At 41.2% G+C, this 19,388-nt stretch overlaps 1 protein-coding gene across 1 annotated transcript in view; it reads right to left on the bottom strand.

Moving 5' to 3' along the window:
• LOC306869604 (disks large homolog 4-like) overlaps positions 1 to 19,388 on the bottom strand; it is a gene marked incomplete at its 5' end in the record, with an annotated part of 207,293 nt that overhangs the window by 28,595 nt on the left and 159,310 nt on the right. Inside the window, 4 exons of the mRNA XM_079416402.1 lie at positions 3,300 to 3,456; positions 8,825 to 8,963; positions 9,095 to 9,239; positions 10,883 to 11,019. Of these exons, the coding sequence (XP_079272528.1) occupies positions 3,300 to 3,456; positions 8,825 to 8,963; positions 9,095 to 9,239; positions 10,883 to 11,019 (578 nt within the window). The remainder of the gene's footprint in view (positions 1 to 3,299; positions 3,457 to 8,824; positions 8,964 to 9,094; positions 9,240 to 10,882; positions 11,020 to 19,388) is intronic.

The raw sequence follows: 19,388 nt of genomic DNA, 5'->3' as shown, positions 1-19,388 counted from the left end.
GAGGGTGAGTAGCTTCAAGTACCTCGGTGTAAACATCTCTGAGAACCTGACTTGGACTACACACATCCAAACACAGGTTAAGAAAGCCAGGCAAAGACTGTACCACCTGCGACAGCTAAGGAAATTCAGGGTCTCACCAGCAATCCTGAAAACTTTCTATTCAGGGACCATAGAAAGTGTATTGACTCTGCATCTCAGTGTGGTATGGAAACAGCTCCAATCAGGACTGCAAAGCACTACAGAGAGTTGTGCGCTTAGCTGAGCGCATCTCAGGGTCTGCTCTCCCCTCTATGCAGGACATCTACCTCAAACGCTGCAAAAGTAGAGCTGTCAAAATCATCAAGGACTCTAATCACCCTGGTAACTGTCTATTCACTTTACTTCCATCTGGTAAGCGCTTCCGTAGCCTGATGGCAAAAACTGAGAGACTTAGGAGGAGCTTCTTCCCCCAGGCCATCATGCTCCTAAACTCTGTGTCATAACATCACTTGACTCCATGTAAATATCACCATTTCAATAAGCTATTCATAATCTTTTCTACCTCATATTGCTGCTATTTAAATACCCTGTACAACTTTTTGCACATTCTATTGCACATTCCTCTTATATTACTATTTAAGTCAACAACATACTGACCTGCACATTTATATTTATATTCTTTATCTTTTATTTTATTCTTTTATTTTTTCTACTTTTCTTTTTCTTAATATTTGTATACTATATAATTGCACTGTCCTTGGAGCGGACCTGACTTACATTTCACTGCTGGTTGTACTCTGTATAATTGTGTATGTGACGAATAAAAAATCTTGAATCTTGAACCTGTGAAGCTCTGGTGAACTCTATGCCCAAGAGGGTTAAGGCAGTGCTGGAAAATAATGGTGGTCACACAAAATATTGACACTTTGGGCCCAATTTGGACATTTTCACTTAGGGGTGTACACACTTTTGTGGCCAGCGGTTTAGACATTAATGGCTGTGTGTTGAGTTATTTTGAGGGGACACCAAATTTGCACTGTTATACAAGCTGTACACTCACTACTTTACATTGTAGAAAAGTGGCATTTCTTCAGTGTTGTCACATGAAAAGATATAATAAAATATTTCTGTGAGATACTATATATATATACAGTGGGTACGGAAAGTATTCAGACCCCTTACATTTTTCACTCTTTGTTATATTGCAGCCATTTGCTAAAATCATTTAAGTTAATTTTTTTCCTCATTAATGTACACACAGCACCCCATATTGACAGAAAAACACAGAATTGTTGACATTTTTGTAATTTATTAAAAAAGATATGAGCGTGCACGAGCGCCCTATTTACGAATGATTGGAATTCATTCACATACACGTTTAACTATCAAAACTGATGTTTACAAAGCGTTTGTGAATCCGGGGGAGAATTTTGGGGAAGGTCTGTTTTACGAGCAGATTACTTTGAATTTATTCACATATTTTTGCATGAATGAGTCCCTAATGTTTTAGCACATCTGATCTCTTCTGGAAGCTGGTTCCAACTGCGGGCGGCATAATAGCTAAAAGCAGACTCCCCTTGTTTTGTGTGAACCCTTGGTATTTCTAACTGACTCAACCTAATGATCTGAGTGGTCTGTTAGGTTTATATTCAGTGAGCATATCTGCAATGTATTTAGGTCCAAGGCCATTGAGTGATTTCTAAACAAGTAGAAGTACTTTAGAATCAATCCTAAATGTGTAAGGACCTGAGGACTGGTGTGATATGCTCAGATTTTCTGGTTCTAGTCAGAAGCCTGGCAGCAGCATTCTGGATGATCTGCAGCTGTCTAATCGTCTTCTTTGGAAGGCCGGTGAGGAGACCATTACAATAATCCAGCCTGCTGGTGATAAAGGAATGAACAAGTTTCTCCAAGTCTTGACTGGAAACAAAACATCTAATTCTTGCAACGTTTTTGAGATGATAGTATACTGATTTAGTTACTGCTTTGACATGACTACTGAAACTAAGGTCTGTCTCCAGAATCACCCCAAGATTTTTGACTTGATTTTTAGTTGTTTGACCCCTAGAGTCAAGGTATGCATTCACCTTGAGAATTTCATCTTTGATTCCAAATGCAATGACTTCAGTTTTCTCCTTGTTTAACTGAAGAAAGTTCTGGCACATCCAACTGTTAATTTCATCAATGCATTGGCAGAGGGAGTCAATGGGGCTATAGTCATTTGGAGATAAGGCTAGGTAAATCTGGGTCTCATCAGCATAGCTGTGATAGGCAATTTGGTTCTTACTCATTATTTAACTTAGTGGGAGCATATACAAGCTAAACAAGAGCGGTGCAAGAACTGAGCCTTGTGGGACACCGCATGTCATGGATGTCCACTTAGACTTATGCTCTCCTAAACTCACATAATATCCTCTCCCTTCTAAGTATGACCTGAACTATTTGAGTACCATCCCAGAAAGCCCGACCCAGTTTTCCAGTCTCCCTAGAAGTATGTTATGATCGACAGTGTCAAATGCAGCACTAAGGTCTAGTAATATTTTGCCGGAATCAGAATTAAAGCGAATATCATTTATTATCTTAATGAGCGCTGTCTCTGTGCTGTGATGCGCTCGGAAACCACATCCGTTCAGCTTTTCTGCATTGTCTTTTCATACTCTGAATTATTATTGCATCCTGTTAATGTACAAAAATACTGAGGTGTAAATAGTATCTGCCAATACAAAGTACAGATAGCATAATTACTATTTACACTTATTGCAAAGATTGCTCCTGGTCTAGAAAAGCATTGTTGCAATCATGTGATGTAAATAATGTATGATAGAGGTTTATGATCATAGGCTGTAACTTGTGAGTGTAAATCCTGTATAAGATAGAGGTGTTTCCAACAAATATTACCCTACAATTTAAAACCTTGATTGTGTGCATGCGTGTGTGTGTGTGTGTGTGTGTGTGTGGGTGTGAAGAAGTGAGTGTGTGTGTGTTTGGGTGTGTGTGTGTGTGTGTGTGGGTGTGGTGGGGCCCAACAAGACATTATGCCCAGGGTCCTCTGAATTCTTAATCCGGGCCTGATCGGATGAAGTCTCCATTACAAGATACAGTATGTATAACTAATATTAAACATAATGATCTACTGACCAACATCATGGCTATTACGAAATGTAGTTCTCATGGACATCATTTTAAATTCTGTACTGACTGAACCTGCTTGTTAAATCCCCACAATGCAAAAGCACATGTGAAAACAGAGCCTTTCATTTTCAAACTGCGATTATGCTTTTCATACATGAGTACATGTGTATGTGTTTGCATGTTCTCACACTTAAGATTTGATCTCCTTTGCGCAGTTCTCCGCTCAGGTCCGCAGGGCCTCCTGCCAGGATGAAAGAGATGAATATTCCCTCACCATCCTCCCCTCCAACTATATTAAACCCCAAACCCGTCGATCCTCTGTGGATCACAACACGCCTCGGGTCCCTGAGACACAAGACAGAGCGAAGAAATAACATAAGGTAAAGATAAATTACAAAAGAATTCCAGGGTAATACACATTATTTCATATATAACTGAACCTGAAACAGCAGCACAGTGCTGTCAGTCAGATATGGTGAGTGATCTGATGCACATTTATGCTTGCAAGCTAACATTTATTAATTTATTAAACTGTTATTTATTGTTCATTAGCTAAAGCATGCTGTTTTATAAAATCAAATATAGTGCTTTTCACACTGTTTCAAAACATTTACATTTATGCATTTAGCAGATGCTTTTATCCAAAGCGACTTACATTGAATTCAAGTTACAGTTTTTACATTTTATCAGCTCTTGCTTTCCCTGGGAATCAAACCCATGACCTTGGCATTGCTAGCGCCATGCTCTACTATTTGAGCTACAGGAAAGCCTCACAGCTTTACTGAAAAAACAGCTTTACTGAAAATCATATTATTTCTATAATGTCTTATAATTTCCAATTAGCAGTTTTATGACCAAACGACATGATAATATATGTCAAAATAAAATAAAATAAAATCCATCTCGCAACTGTTACGGACAGTGTTCAATAATATGCGCACGACGACAAAGCAGAATCAATCACACGTGAATCACATGTGTAATCTGTCCAATGGAAGGGTGAGACGTCACGAGCGGGTGACGTAATCGACCTGGAAGCATAAAAGCACGTGCGGTGGAACTGGTGTTTGCTTCTAGGAATGAAGCAACCGCTCGCAGGGATCCCGGAAGTATGGCCTCGAGACGCAGCGTCTCGTTCCCCTCAGAAGGGGGAGAGCAGAGGACTCGAGGCTATGTAATAGCATCCTGATCCACCACATAGCATAAGCTCTCTGGCCGGAGGCCTCAGCCTCTGGAGGGAACATGTAACTAGGGGTTGCCTACCCACTGAGATGCCTCCGAGAAGGGCGTTAAAGACGCCACGTAAACCTTCAGGGTGGAGTGGGTTACCCCTGCAGACAAACGGGCCTGCAGGAATTCCAGCACTGAACCAATCGGGCAGTTAACTGGGTCAAGGTGGCGGTCTCTGCATCATGAAGTGAAAAGCTTCCACTTCAGGGCGTACAGTTTCCTCGTAGAGGGAGCTCTGGATTGGAGGATGGTCTCAGCAACCTCGGTTGAGAGATCGGAAGCTATGTGCTGTGCCTCCTCAGAGGCCACACCCACAGCTCCAGGCGAGAGTGGATGAAAGTGCCCGCCGCCTGTGAGAGGAGATCTCCCCTGACAGGAGTCTCCCATGGAGAGCCGTCGAGGAGAGAAATCAGGTCCGAGAACCATACTCGGCCCGGCCAGAATGGTGCTACCAGTAGTACACTGACCTCGTCCCGGCGCACTCTCGCCAGAACTCCCGTGAGCAGAGCGATCTGGGGAAATGTGTACAGACGAAGCCTCGGCCAAGTCTGTACCATAGCATCCAGTCCCAGTGGAGATGGATGACCCCGGGCCTCAGCCCCTGCCTCGACAGGATGTCTGCTCTCTTGCGCACCAACACATGGTGGTCTCTTAGGTCTGGGAGAAAGTGTTTGAGTGCTTGAAACATGGCCAGCATCTCCAGGCACTTGATGTGCCATGTGAGATGGCGACCACTCCACAGACCGCGGACAGGGTGGCCACTCATGACCGCTCCCCAACCAGTGAGGGATGTGTCCGTCGCTAGCATTACGCGGCGACCAGGAGCTCCCAGCACCGGGCCCTGAGATGAGAACCAAGGATGTCTCCACATTTCTAAGGCACGTAGGCATCGCCACGTGACCTTGAATGCAAAGTGGGTTTCCCCTCGGGGAACGCACACTTTTCTTGGCGTTCAGTCTCAACCCCAGCTCTTTCAAGTGCGCGAGAACAACACCTCGATGTCGACTCGCCAGCTGCTCCGATTGAACTAGAATCAACCAATCGTTGATGCAAAAGTTTGGGGTGAGAGTGCAAGGCCAAAGGGAAGAACCCGATATTGGTAAGCTTTGCCCCCAAAGTAAACCTCAGGGACTTCCTGTGAGTGGAAAGGGTGGAGGCGTGGAAGTGTGCATCCTTTTAGATCGAGCGTGACAAACCAGTCCTCGGACCTGATCTGAGACACGACCTGTTTGAGCATATTGAACTTCAGTCTGCTGACTGAGCGGTTCAACTGATGCAGATCTAAAATGGGATGCAACCCTCCATCCTTCTTGGGAACTATGAAGTACCGGCTGTAGAACCCGGACTCTCTTTCGTGAGGAGGGACCACCTCGATGGCCTCCATCCTCAATAGAGTACTCTACTTCTCGTTCCATTACCAGAGCCTGCTCGGGGCCCACCAGAGTGCGATTCACCCCGTTGAATTGAGGCGGAGGAGAACCAAACTGGATTCTGTAGCCTCTCTCTACAGTGTGCAAGACCCACTGAGACACAATTGGCAGTAGTTTCCACGCTGCCAAATAGTCTACTAAGGGAACCAGTCTCTCGAGACTGGCCTCTAGTGTACTCAGAGCTGCTAGCTTGGTGCCCTGAAGCGGAGGACCGGCAGGAGACGGCCGAACCAGCAGCTCTAGAGGCCCCCGCAGGGGTGGCGAGCTTCTCAGCTCCGCTACGTTTCCCGGGCAGAAGTGACTGAGAGAAGAGCTTGCTGGAGCCAGCTGCGCCCTGGAACTCTGGCAGGGTTGGCAGACTGATCTCCTGAGGGCACTGAGGAGAGACGGACACCGTGTAATGCGGTGTAACCCGCTCTTCCCCAGAGGGGCCTGCCCTCATAAGTCCTGGGCCATAGCATAAGGACTGCCTCAGCTGAAGCCTCCTATTGAAGCGACGGTCCTCAGACCCGCATCATCTCTAGGAAGACCAGACTGATAGAACCAGAGCCTGCTCAGGTAAGACCCAATGAGACACGCTTGGCATGGGCTCCCACATCGCCAAGTGCCTACTGAGGGAACCAGTCTCCCGAGACTGGTCTCTGGTGTACCTAGAGCTGCTAGCTCGGTGCCCTGAAGCGGAGGACCAGCAGGAGACGGCCGAACTAGCTACTCTAGAGACGCCCGCAGGGGGGAGACGGACACCGTATAATTAGGTGTAATCCGCTCTTCCCCAGAGGGGATGGCCCTCGTAAGCCCTGGGCCACGCTCGTCAGGGCTTCTTGGCCGAGGACCTCTTAGACTGAAGTACGGCCGTGGGGGGGGGGGGGGGGGGGGGCGCGAGTAGCAACGCTCTGTTTTTGTGCCTCTCTGTACAAGGATCTGGCACGCGGCGAGGGCTGCTGAGCTAGAGATCAGCAGATTTGAGCTCCTATTTTTTCCCTCATCTAGCTCTTTAAGCAGGTACATCGGCTTGGTACGCCAGTAACACCGCCATGGTGTACAGACACGCACCAGCCTGACCTACAGCCACATACCCCTTGCCCACAAGCACTGAAATTGTGTGCAGTGGCAAGGTCGGAGCCTTCAGAGACGATGCCGCGCCAGGGGACAGATAGCTCGCGAGCGTCTGTTCCACCCGGGGCGTCGCTTCTGATATGAATGAGAATGACGTAATGCACGCAGAAGAAGCACAATCAGACCCTTTTTTTTAGAGCTGACGGCGCGAATATGATGATATCGTCATTCATAATATGCTTGTGCAATCACTGCAGCTTTACACTGGGCTTCCGATCCCAGAGAGCGGGCGCTGGATCTGATGGGAAAGGGAGAAGATAGGGGCTCGCCCGTCTTCATTCCCTCCACCTGATCCATGTGTGATTCCCACGAGCGGGACCGGCACCGCGAGAAATGCTAGTGAAAGCTCACTCCTCAAAGAGAGCCTTCCGAGAGCAAGCATACACAGTGACAAACGCTCACAAAGCTCACTCCCTCGAGAGCTGACTATGCGTGCTCTGCTCTCAAGCAGACCACACAATGGACTGTGTGTATCCCCAGCAGTGATGTAACGTTTGCAGGGAGGAACCTACAGCCTGTAATGCGATCTGCTCTCGCCCAAGTGCTTGCACACATTTTGGAGCTTATTTCAAGTGATTGTGAGGCACAAACAACACTAAATAAGACTGACAACACAGATCGACAGACACATACACAGAGTAGCGGTTGCTGAATGACAAAAAGCAAACGCCGGTTCCACCGCACGTGCTTTTATGCTTCCTGGTCGATTACGTCACCTGCCCGTGACGTCTCACCCTTCCATTGGACAGATTACACATGTGATTCAGATGTGATCGATTCTGCTTTGTCGTCGTGCGCATATTATTGAACACTGTCCGTAACAGTTGCGAGATGGATTTTATTTTATTCGCTGAAAACGTTCCCCTAGCGTTTCAACGCAGCTCCAGTTCCTGAGGTTAGACAGACAGACTCAAATATATTCAGGCAGAGCTTGATCTCATCTTAAAGGATTTACTTATAAACTTACTTTTGGTTAATGAATGTGCCATATGCCTCTGAATTAATATTTTAACTGAGTAATATAATGAACTGGTCACCACCTACTGGTGTAGCACTTAATTTGAATAACTAGTCTTATTTGAATAGCTAATAATAAATATAACAAACAATAATAATAATTATTTAACATAACAGTTTTTGGGTATGTTATTTGGTCTAAAAGGGACTTTGTAGCCATGTGATTAAGAAATATTATTAAAAATGTTAGCGCCAAGGTTTTGTGCTTGTATGTAACTGGAGAGACCAAACAGGAAGTGTCATTGATATCACTCAATCATTTTTGTTTAGTGAATAAATGTCACATATCAAATCCATAAGATTTAAAATAAGCCCTCAAAACAATATGCAGTACAATTTCTGCTGCTGTTTGCATCATAGGTGTGACCAGAATCTAAAATTCGATGTTTAATTTCTGCTGCTGATGATTAATTTGTATTTTATTTATTGGAGGCAGGGTTATTATAGTTAAAACTAAAACCATTAAAAAATATATTACTTGAAATAAAATAAAAATGAACTGATATAAAATAAAATAATAATAATAATAATAACAATACAAATCTAGTTGCCAAAGCAACATTTTTCATTTTAATTTAGTTTAACTTGATGTACTAAAATGAAAACTAAAACTGAATGAAAAATCAATATATAGAGAGAGATATTAATATATATATTTTTTTTATTATAAAATGAACACAAAATTAATACAATTGTAACTAAACTTAAAATTAAAATGGAAACAGAAAATATAAAAATAAAAGCTACTTCAAATTGTTAATAAAACTGTAATAATAATTTATTACAATACTACTACTAACACAGTACTAAATGACATTGATGCAAGGTGATGAGAGCTTTGTTTCAAATTTATTTTAACTCTTTTTAAATTGTGCAGGAACTGCTGAATCATGAGCTTCCAGTTACTCAGAGCGTGTTACCTGGGTAAGTCGTCATCTCCCATCAAGCCATGCAGCACAGGAGAAAATCGGCTTGGTGAAGTGGGAGTGAGGGCTTGTGGGTAATCTGAAGCCAGGAAGTTTGGATGTCCAAGGTCTGTGTCCAGATGCGGAGAGTATGCTGAAGGATGAACACACACAAAGGAGTGAGTGACAGCTGGATTTACCACCGATTCTTTATAGAGTTTTGATTGAAACATACTTTGCAGTGTTCTTTCTGTGAAACAGTGCTTCTGTGTGCTGTATACTCACTGCTTGTGAGGTCTGGTGGGTTGTAGTTGTTGGTAAGGTACAGGTTGTTTGGCTTTGCCACTCTGAGGTAGACCACCTCTGCTGTGTTCTTCAGTGTGCCCACCGCATCCTCGTGCATCACGTCCTCCAAACACACATTATTGACCTGCAGATGCAGAAATTGATATTATGGAGCAAGTGTCCCTAGTGAAAAATAAATGCACCTAATTGTATTGAATGTGCAATTGTAGAGTACTTCAAATATTAAAAGAATAATTAAAAAACTTTACTTGTAGATATTATAATATTAATAAAATAAAAGGCCACTTAAGTGTACTTACAGTAAATGTTCATGAATATGTTTCTCTACACACTTAAGTACATTTTTATAAGAACACTTTGTAATAATGTAAAATTAAAAATTTACTACAAGTACATTTGAAATCATTAAGTTATAATAATCTATTCAAATCTGTACAAAGAAGTACACTAATTTTGATGTTGACTAACATGCTAAAACACATGTAAAGTACATGATTATAATTTTAACTGTAGTGTGTTATTTGACATTGTATTAAATTTAAATGTAATGTCAAATAACACATTACACTTGTAAATTTTTAATTTTACATTATTACAAAGTGTTCTTATAAAAATGTACTTAAGTGTGTAGAGAAACATATTCATATGTTTGAATGGTTTTAGTTTTAGCTTCAGTTTTAGTTAACTAAAATAACTAAAACTGAAGCTAAAACTAAAACAATTCAAATACATTTTTGTTACTTAAAATAAATAAACATTAACTCAAATAAAATGTAACTGAAATAAAATAAAAGTTTAGCTTGATGTATTAAAATAACAAAAGCTAAAACTGAAGAAAAAATTTAAACTATATAGTCATATAAAAAACAAACTATTTAATTTACAATAACATAATAAAATTACTAAAACTATAACGAATTAAAAGGAAAATATAAAAATAAAAACTTTCAAAATAAGAATAAAAACTATAACATTATGTCAGTGATACTAAAATAACACTGCTAAATTGCAACTTCATCATTACAAACATATTTAAATACATGACACAAGTTTAAAGCAGAAATTATATTAAAGTATATTTTACAATAAATGCTTGACATTACATTTGGCAGCAAAAACAATATAAGTAATTTAGAAATGGCATAATTTAGTACTTAAGTTCTAATTCAGTCAACAAAGGTCAGTTTACTTATATTATACTATTATTTATATTATATGTATTTATTATAAATTTAAACTCTAATACATTTGCATTTACATGGAGTTAACATACAATTAAGTGACTGAAAACATTACATCCAGTTCACACTTAAATATATTATTTTGAAGTATATTACCTCTATTATACTTATTATTATACTATTTTCTTTAAAGTGCTAAAGTGTACTTCTTTTTCAAAAGGCATACCAGGTTAAAATCAGAAAAGTTGGAACTGTGGATATTATAGATATTAAAGTTGTTTAAAGTTGCAGTCTGCAATTTCTGCATCACTAGTGGCACCAAAATAAATAGAAGAAAATCTGGGATTTATGCACATCAAAGTAAACACTACAAAATTGATTAAATTGATTGCTTTTTTCTTTTGCATTCTTACATGCACAACCTGCACATCCACAGCCTGTATTTTCTCCTGTGAGCAACAGGTGGCAGCATTGAAGAGCCAGTATCACATAACAGCACAGCTACAGCTATGATGTTGCTTCAGTCTAATACAGACTATCTTTACACATGTCAGTCCTCATTAGTGATGTATATGTGTTGTCTTACCGCCAGTATTTTATCACCGATCTGTAGTCGCCCGTCCTTATGAGCCGCTCCTCCCTCGATGATCTTTGTGACATAAATGCTGTTGTCTCCAGGGATGTGCTGGTTCCCCACACCACCCGCTATACTAAAGCCTAGCCCTGGGACAGTAAAGGCACAAGTGACATTTCTCTTTATGAACAGAGCTTTCAGTTCTCCATTTTTTTTTATTTTTATTTTTTTAAAAAGATGCACTAAGTAACAATTTGGATGTTTTTCTGACAGTTGCAAAACCACTTACAGGGATAGATAGTTCACCCAAAAATGAAAGTTCTGTCATTTACTCATCCTCAAGTTGTTCCAAACCTGTGTGTAGTTTGAAGAATGTTGGTAACCAAACAGTTCACAGCAGCCATTGACTTCCATAGCATGAAAAAAACAATACACTATGGAAGTCAAAGGCCAACGGCAACTGTTTGGTTAACAACACTCTTCAACATATCTTCATTTATGTTCAACAGAAGAAAGAAACTCATACAGGTTTGGAACAACTTGATGGTGAGTAAACGATGACTGAATTTTGGGTGAACAATCCCTTTAATAGAGGGTAATAGTGGCTACCACTTTTTGGGCAGTGTTGGTTCCAGGTTTTATCCTTTATTTTTCCCCTAGGGATTTTGAAAATGTGTTAAAGTGATATAAAGTGATACATTTAAAATCAGACAATAAAAACACCAAGGCTGATAAACTCACCCTCAAAGCATTCTAGGTGCATATGACTTTGTTCTTTCAGACGAATCCAATCGGAGTTATATAAAAAATATACTTATTTAAAAAATTGTCCTGGCCCTTCCAAGCCTTACTATGGGGTATTGTTAAGCTCTGCCTTTGACACAGTCGACCATACTGTCCTGTTGTCCCGTTTGGAGAAATGCGCAGGGATCAAAGGGAAAGCTCTAAATTGGTTTCAGTCTTTCCTTGAAAATAGGTCTTTCTCAGTGAATATTGGGGACTTTCTATCCAGTACAGCTTCACTTACAAGTGGAATCCCCCAGGGTTCCATTTTGGCTCCAATGTTATTCTCCATTTATATGCTGCCATTAGGTTCAATTTTTAAGAAATATGACATTTCCTTTCACTGCTACGCAGACGACACTCAAATTTATCTCCCCTTAAAACAAGATAAACACTGCTTAGACTCTCTATTATCCTGCCTTAATGGTTTAAAGGCCTGGATGGCTGTACACGTTCTAAACCTAAATGATAATAAGACAGAGATTATTGTATTTGGGCACACTGAATCCAAAAAAAAAAAAATCTAATTTTAATCTCGGCCCTCTCTCTACATGTGTAAAACCCTGTGTAAAAAACTGGGTGTTTATCTGGATGGTGCTTTGAAGTTCGACATTCAGGTCAGCTCTGTGGTCAAATCTAGTTTCTTCCATCTAAGAGCACTGGCAAAGGTGAAGTCTTTCTGCCTTTTAAGAACTTTGAAAGGGCTATTCATGCCCTCATTACTTCAAGGCTTGACTATTGCAACACACTTTATTTAGGGATAAGCCAAGGTTCACTTTCTAGACTTCAAATGGTTCAGAATGCAGCGGATAGACTCCTGACTGGGGTTAAAAAATATGAACACATCACACCGACGTTAATGTCATTAAACTGGTTGCCAGTCCGCTACAAAATTTACTTTAAGGTCCTTTTAATGGATTATAAAGCTCTAAACGGCTTGGCACCTTCTTACCTTACTGATCTTTTGTAGTAATATGACCCAGGGAAGTCCTTGAGATCATCAAATCAGGGAATATTAGTGGTGCCAAGAACAAAACTAAAACTCAGAGGTGACCGAGCATTTGAAGTGGCTGCGCCAAAATTGTGGAATAGCCTGCGGGCTAATATTAGAACTGTCAAAACTGTAGGTAAAACGCCAGTCACGAATTAGAAGCACAAAATTTGTATTTGTAAGTAATTGTAGGATTTGTGAGGAATTGTGAGGATTTGTAAAGAAAAATGTTGGAGGATTTCAATATAAGCCAAGAGGAGACTGGTTTTCCTTTGCTAAAGTAAGGAAACTTTGTTTCATTTGTCCCTGCATATCTCAGAGGTGCACGCGCGTCGCATATGTCCTGCACCTCCGCGGCTTCCATGTACGACAGTCAGTGGAGGTGAGAAAAAAGTGTTTATGTTTGAAATATGGATATTGTTCTTACCAAAACGCATGGATTCGCTAAAGGAGGCCTTTATTCATACCCCGCAGCCGTGTGAGGCATGTTTTATTATGGATGTGCACACACCAGCCAACTGCAATGATAGAGCATAGATGTGCCAGGATAATTTTTAATATCACTCCAATTAGATTAGTCTGAAAGAAGAAAGTCATATACACCTAGGATGCTTTGAGGGTGAGTAAAACAGGCTAATTTTCATTCTTGGGTGAACTAACCCTTTAAAGAGCTTGAGCATTTAAAGTGGCAATGGCAAAACTGCAGCGCATGCATATAACGAACAGAACTTTATCTTGCATTTGTGTGGATGCTAATATAATTATCATTTTAGGCCTAGGTATCTTAATTGTTATACAGTCATGGCCAAAAATATCGGCACCCTTGCAATTCTGTCATAAAATGCAACACTTCTCTCAGAAAATTGTTCCAATTGCAAATGTTCAGAATCAGAATCAGAATGAGCTTTATAGGCAATCAAAATAGGCAATGTACAAAGCAGCAAAAACACAATATATAATATAGACAACTATGTATGTACAGGTCAAATATGTGCAAATTAGAAATTAGAAAATAAAAATAAAATAAGTGAGTGTGGTGAATGGATAATGTATTATAGTTTTATGCTCCACGTTTATTGTTGAGTGTTCATGAGATGGATTGCCTGAGGGAAGAAACTGTTCCTGTGTTTGGTCGTTCTGGTGCTCAGAACTCTGTAACGTCGACCAGACGGTAACAGTTCAAAGAGGGAGTGTGCTGGATGTGAGGGGTCCAGAGTGATTTTACCAGTGGGGAGGGTTGTACCAATGATTCGCTCAGCAGTCCGGTCTACTCTCCGTAGTCTTCTGAGGTCAGATTTGGTAGCTGAGCTGAACCAGACAGTTATTGAAGTGCAGAGGATGGATTCAATGATGGTGGAGTAGAACTGTTTCAGCAGCTCCTGTGGCAGGTTGAACTTCCTCAGGTGGCGAAGAAAGTACAACCTCTGCTGGGCCTTTCTGACAATGGAGTCTATGTGAATATCCCACTTCAGGTCCTGGGAGATGGTTGTGCCCAGGAATCTGAATGACTCCACTGCAGTCACAGTGCTGTTCATGATGGTGAGTGGGGGGAGAGCAGGGGACTGCACCAGACAGCCAGCTCCTTAACCTCCTGTCTGTAAGCAGACTCGTCACCGTCCTGGATGAGGCCGATCAGTGTGGTGTCGTCTGCAAACTTCAGGAGCTTGACAGAGGGGTCTTTAGATGTGCAGTCGTTGGTGTAGAGGGAGAAGAGCAGTGGGGAGAGTACGCAGCCCTGAGGAGCTCCAGTGCTGATGGTACGAGTGCTGGATGTGAATTTACCAAGCTTTACTAACTGCTGTCTGTCTGTCAGGAAGCTGTTGATCCACTGACAGACAGAGGTGGGGACGGAGAGCTGGGTAAGTTTATTCTGAAGGGTGTCCGGGATGATGGTGTTAAAAGCGGAGCTGAAGGGTACGAACAGGATCCTCACGTAAGTCCCTGGTCTGTCCAGAAGCTGCAGGATGAAGTGCAGTCCCATGTTGACTGTATCATCCACAGACCTGTTTGCTCTGTAGGCAAACTGCAGGGGGTCCAGTAAGGGTCCGGTGATGTCCTTCAGATAAGCCAAAACCAGTCTTTCAAATGATTTCATAGCTACAGACGTTAGGGCCACAGGTCTGTAGTCAATAAGTCCAGTAATTTTGGGTTTCTTTGGGATGGGGATGATGGTGGAGCATTTGAAGCATGAGGGGACTTCACACAGCTCATGTTGAAGATCTGTGTGAAGATGGGGGCCAGCTGGTCAGCACAGATTTTTAGGCAGGCTGGTGACACACCGTCTGGGCCTGGTGCTTTCCTTCTTTTGTTCTTCCTGAAGACCTGGCACACATCATCTTCGCTGATTTGAATTGTAGGTGTGGGGGAGAGGAGGGTTTGCTGGAGGTGTTAATGGTTGTGTGGAGAGGTGTTCAGGGCGGGTGTGGGGTGATTTTTCAAAACGACAATAAAACTCGGTCAAGTCGTCTGCCAGTTGTTGATTCTCCAGAGTGCTGGGGGATGGTGACTTGTAACTGGCGATATTCTTCATTCCTTTCCACACTGAAGCAGGATCACTGGAAGAGAATGTTTTCCTTAGCTTGTCAGAGTAATTCCTCTTTGCCACTCTGATCTCCTTTTCCAGTGTGTATTTGGCCTGTTTGTACAAGACTTTATCCCCCTTTCTGTAAGCATCTTCTTTGGCCTGACGGAGCTGTCTGAGTTTTGCAGTGAACCATGGTTTGTCATTGTTGTAGATTAGATGAGTCCTGTTAGGAATGCACATATCCTCACAGAAACTGATATAAGATGTTACAGTCTCTGTGAGCTCGTCCAGATCGATGGCAGTGGCTTTAAAAACAGACCAATCAGTGAGAGAGAAACAGGCTTGTAGATCCTGCTCTGTTTCATTAGTCCATCTTTTAACAGATCTTAATACAGGCTTTGCAGATTTAAGTTTCTGCCTGTAGGTCGGTATAAGATTAACCAAACAATGATCAGAGAGTCCTAAAGCTGCTCGTGGGACAGAGTGATATGCATCCTTTATTGTTGTGTAACAGTGATCCAATATATTACTTTCTCTGGTGGGACATGTGATGTGCTGTCTGTATTTTGGCAGTTCACGGGAGAGTTTTGCTTTATTAAAGTCCGCGAGAATGATTGAAACAGAGTCCGGGTGTTGTTGCTCACTCTCTGTGATCATATCAGCGAGTTTCTGTAAAGCTGTGCTCACGTGCGCTTGCGGTGGAATGTAGACACTCACGAGAATGAACGAGCAGAACTCCGAATAGAACGGCTTGCAGTTAATGAAGAGCGTTTCTAGATCTGAACAGCACATCTTCTTTAACACAGTTACATCTGTACACCACCTCTCATTGATGTAAAAGCACGTCCCGCCGCCACGCGATTTCCCCGTTGATACCACGTCCCGATTTGCTCTGATCAGCGTGAAGTTAGGCAGATGTAGTACGCTGTCCGGTATGTCACCATTTAGCCAGGTTTCTGTGAAACACAGAGCAGCAGAGTAAGAAAAATCCTTGTTTGTCTGGGAGAGCAGAAGGAGTTCGTTCGTTTTGTTGGGTAGAGAGCGGAGATTCACCAGATGGATGCTAGGCAACGCCGTTCAAAATCCGCACTGTTGAAGCTTCACAAGCGCACCGGCTCTCTTCCCCCGCCTGCGCCTCCTGTAGCGTTTGACCAGAACTACGGCTCCGCCAACTACAATGTCTAGCAAAACGCCCGAAAAATCTAAATCCGGTAAAAGATTTTGTGGTGTGTTCTGCCGAATGTTCAGCAGGTCATCCCTGGTAAAACTGATCGTATTTGAAAAACAGGAAAAACAAACAAAAACAGTACAAACACTGAAGAGCAACGCACAATAGCTGCCATCAGCGGTGCCATCTTAACATAAACAAAATGTTTTGGTATTCACGTGCTTATTGTTTTTGTTTGCACTTCTGGCCAGTGTCAGAAAGCTGCGTCTCCACCAGAGGTCATGGGTCCACCAGCAGGACAATGACCCGAAACACACTTCAAAAAGCACTTAGAAATGGTTACAAATAAAGCCCTGGAGAGTTCTGAAATGGCCAGCAATGAGTTCAGATCTGAATCCCATAGAACATCTGTGGAGAGATCTCAAAACAGCAGTTGGGAGAAGGCATCCTTCAAATCTGAATGACCTCGAGCAGTTTGCAAAAGAAGAGTGGTCAAAAATTCCAGTAGAGAGGTGTAAGAAATTCTTTCATGGTTACAGGAAGCGATTGATTTCAGTTATTTTTTCCAAAGGGGGTGCTACCAAGTATTAAAACTGCAGTCCGTAACTTTTGCCTGTTTGTCGCCCTCTATGTTAGAAAACCTGGAATTGCGGTTTCTTGCGGAATTATCTTGTGATCCGGTGTTCCGGCACGGCTCCAGCGCGGATGAATCTAATGTTTTGAGGTGAATGTGTAGTTGTCAGTCACTGCACCGGTGTGGATATTTACTGCCTATGTCTTGGAATATATGACCCAAATCAGAATTTTCACCGTATATTGTCATCTGAACAAGTAAGTAACAAGTCTGCCACGTTTGTTCTGCCCAACTGAGGAAAAAAGCATTACCATAAATTGCGTTACCAACGGTGATTAAATCTAAAGATCAATTAGCTCATATAACATCTAACTGTGCAAAGTATTATCATTGTTATACTTTGTTCTCAAATGTTTAATGTTTACAACATCAGCATTGCGTGACTATGGGTATAGTATTAGCGTGTAGATTTAAATTTTTGTACAGTCTAATATCTAATTGTCATACCATTCAAATTTCATATTAAGAAATTCTTTTAATCCAAAAATCAAATTAATCTTCCTTCAAACTGGTTCTATTTAAAATACAAAAACTTGTGTAATCCCACATTGTTTATCTGTAATCAGAAGCACATTTAAAACTGTAATATAATTTAATTGCATTCATTTCATAAACACATAATCCTTTCTGGATTACAATCCGCCATCAAAATGATAAATTGAATTATTCCAGCTGCTATGAGAAAAGGCTATAAATGATCTGCCACCTGCAGGATCCTCACGTGCGATAGTCTACTAGCTGGGAAAACTTCTTTATGTTTACAGACGTGACGTAATGACGCAGTACCATGCTCGAATTTCCAGCGGAAACCTACCCGTACCACTCAAATTAGAAAACATTATCGGGTTAACCGTTGTGAATCGGGCTGGTGATAGTTTTGAACACTGGCTGGTTATGTATTTTCTCAAATGTTGATTTCGGATCATTTTTGACCAAAAAAAGTTACGGATTGCAGCTTTAAGTTAAGGGTGCCAATAATTTTGTCTAGTGCATTTTTTGGGTTCTGTGTGGAATTGTATCAGATTTGACTTTTCTTCTCTGTTTTGTTGTGTTGTTTCAGTGCAAACAAAAAAAATAAACATCCCACATAGCAAATCTTTTCTGGCCCAGCTCCGGGCCACACAATCACTTTTCCATCGGCCCAAGTACCGCAAAGAATGACAGCCCTGAAGTGGCCCAGAACTGGATTAAAGACAAGGGCCACACATGGGCTATAATCAGCCCGAATCTCAGCCAGTAATCACCCTTAACTGGCCCTGAACTGGGCCAAAACATGTTTTATTATTGGTACCAATTCTCAGCCTTAAGTAAACCAGAATCCCCAAATCTGAGCCACACCTGAGCCTTATATAGCCCAGACCCAATACAGAATATTAATATTTGATATTATTGTATTGTGTATTACTATAATCGCCATTATTCATTTTGTGAAATGTTTTGGTAATGTACACACAAACTATGCCAATTAAACTGAACAGAAAATCAGCCTTAAAATCCACAGGTCATGTAACTGTGCAATAAAAAACTTATTGCTTAGAGAATGTTTTATTTTTATAAAGAACAAATCAACCAATAAAGAGTGAGTGTATAAAGTATACAGTCTGTAAGAGAAACATAACAGACAGACACATATAATCAATAATTTATTACAGAAATGTCAAAGAGCAGTACCACAGTAGTCCAAATGACGATACATTGCAGTCGCAGTCCTCTCTGGCAGGATCTAATAGTTTAGTGCGAGGAGTAGGGCATAATTAAAGTTGTTAAACGCTGAAAACACTATTGAGCCACTCCATGAGGGCGCGCGTTTCTTATTCAAAACACGCATCACCGGAAACAAGGCATGTCGCAATCTATGATGAATCCGACGAGAGCCAATGAGCGTCTCATATCGCTGCCGTAAAACCTCCTAACAGCAAATTTTAAAACAGCAAATTGTTACAATAGCTACAGAGGAAGGAGATACGTATCGCTGATGAATGGTTTGAATTTGGATCTGTTCCTCACACAAAGCATCACATGGATACCGAGTATTTGAATAAAAATGAAATACTTTTATGATCATTTTATTTAATGCTTGTGCATAACAGTGTATTAATAAAATTATGTGCCCCATGGCAAACCAAATAAATATTACATGATAATGGTTAAATGATCTCTCTCTCTCTCTCTAGCTATGTAAGGATTCTAAGATTATTTGTACTGAGAATAATAATCTAAAATATAATCCAATTATAATTAAGTGCAGTTTAATGCAGTTGACTGATTTACTGATTTGCTTAATTTTAAAATGATGTTTCATTCTGTTTTGACTTGCCATTTCAAAGATTAAATTTAAACAATACTACACTTCATTGAAATTTTTGTGATCATTTTATCATATTTTATTTATCTTGTTTTTCATGGGTCACATAATAT

This window comes from Barbus barbus (genome assembly GCF_936440315.1).
Source record: "Barbus barbus genome assembly, chromosome: 5".
NCBI classification, from domain to species: domain Eukaryota; kingdom Metazoa; phylum Chordata; class Actinopteri; order Cypriniformes; family Cyprinidae; genus Barbus; species Barbus barbus.
The sequence above is the reverse complement of the archived record's forward strand: the minus strand, read 5'-3'. Positions and strand labels throughout refer to the sequence as shown.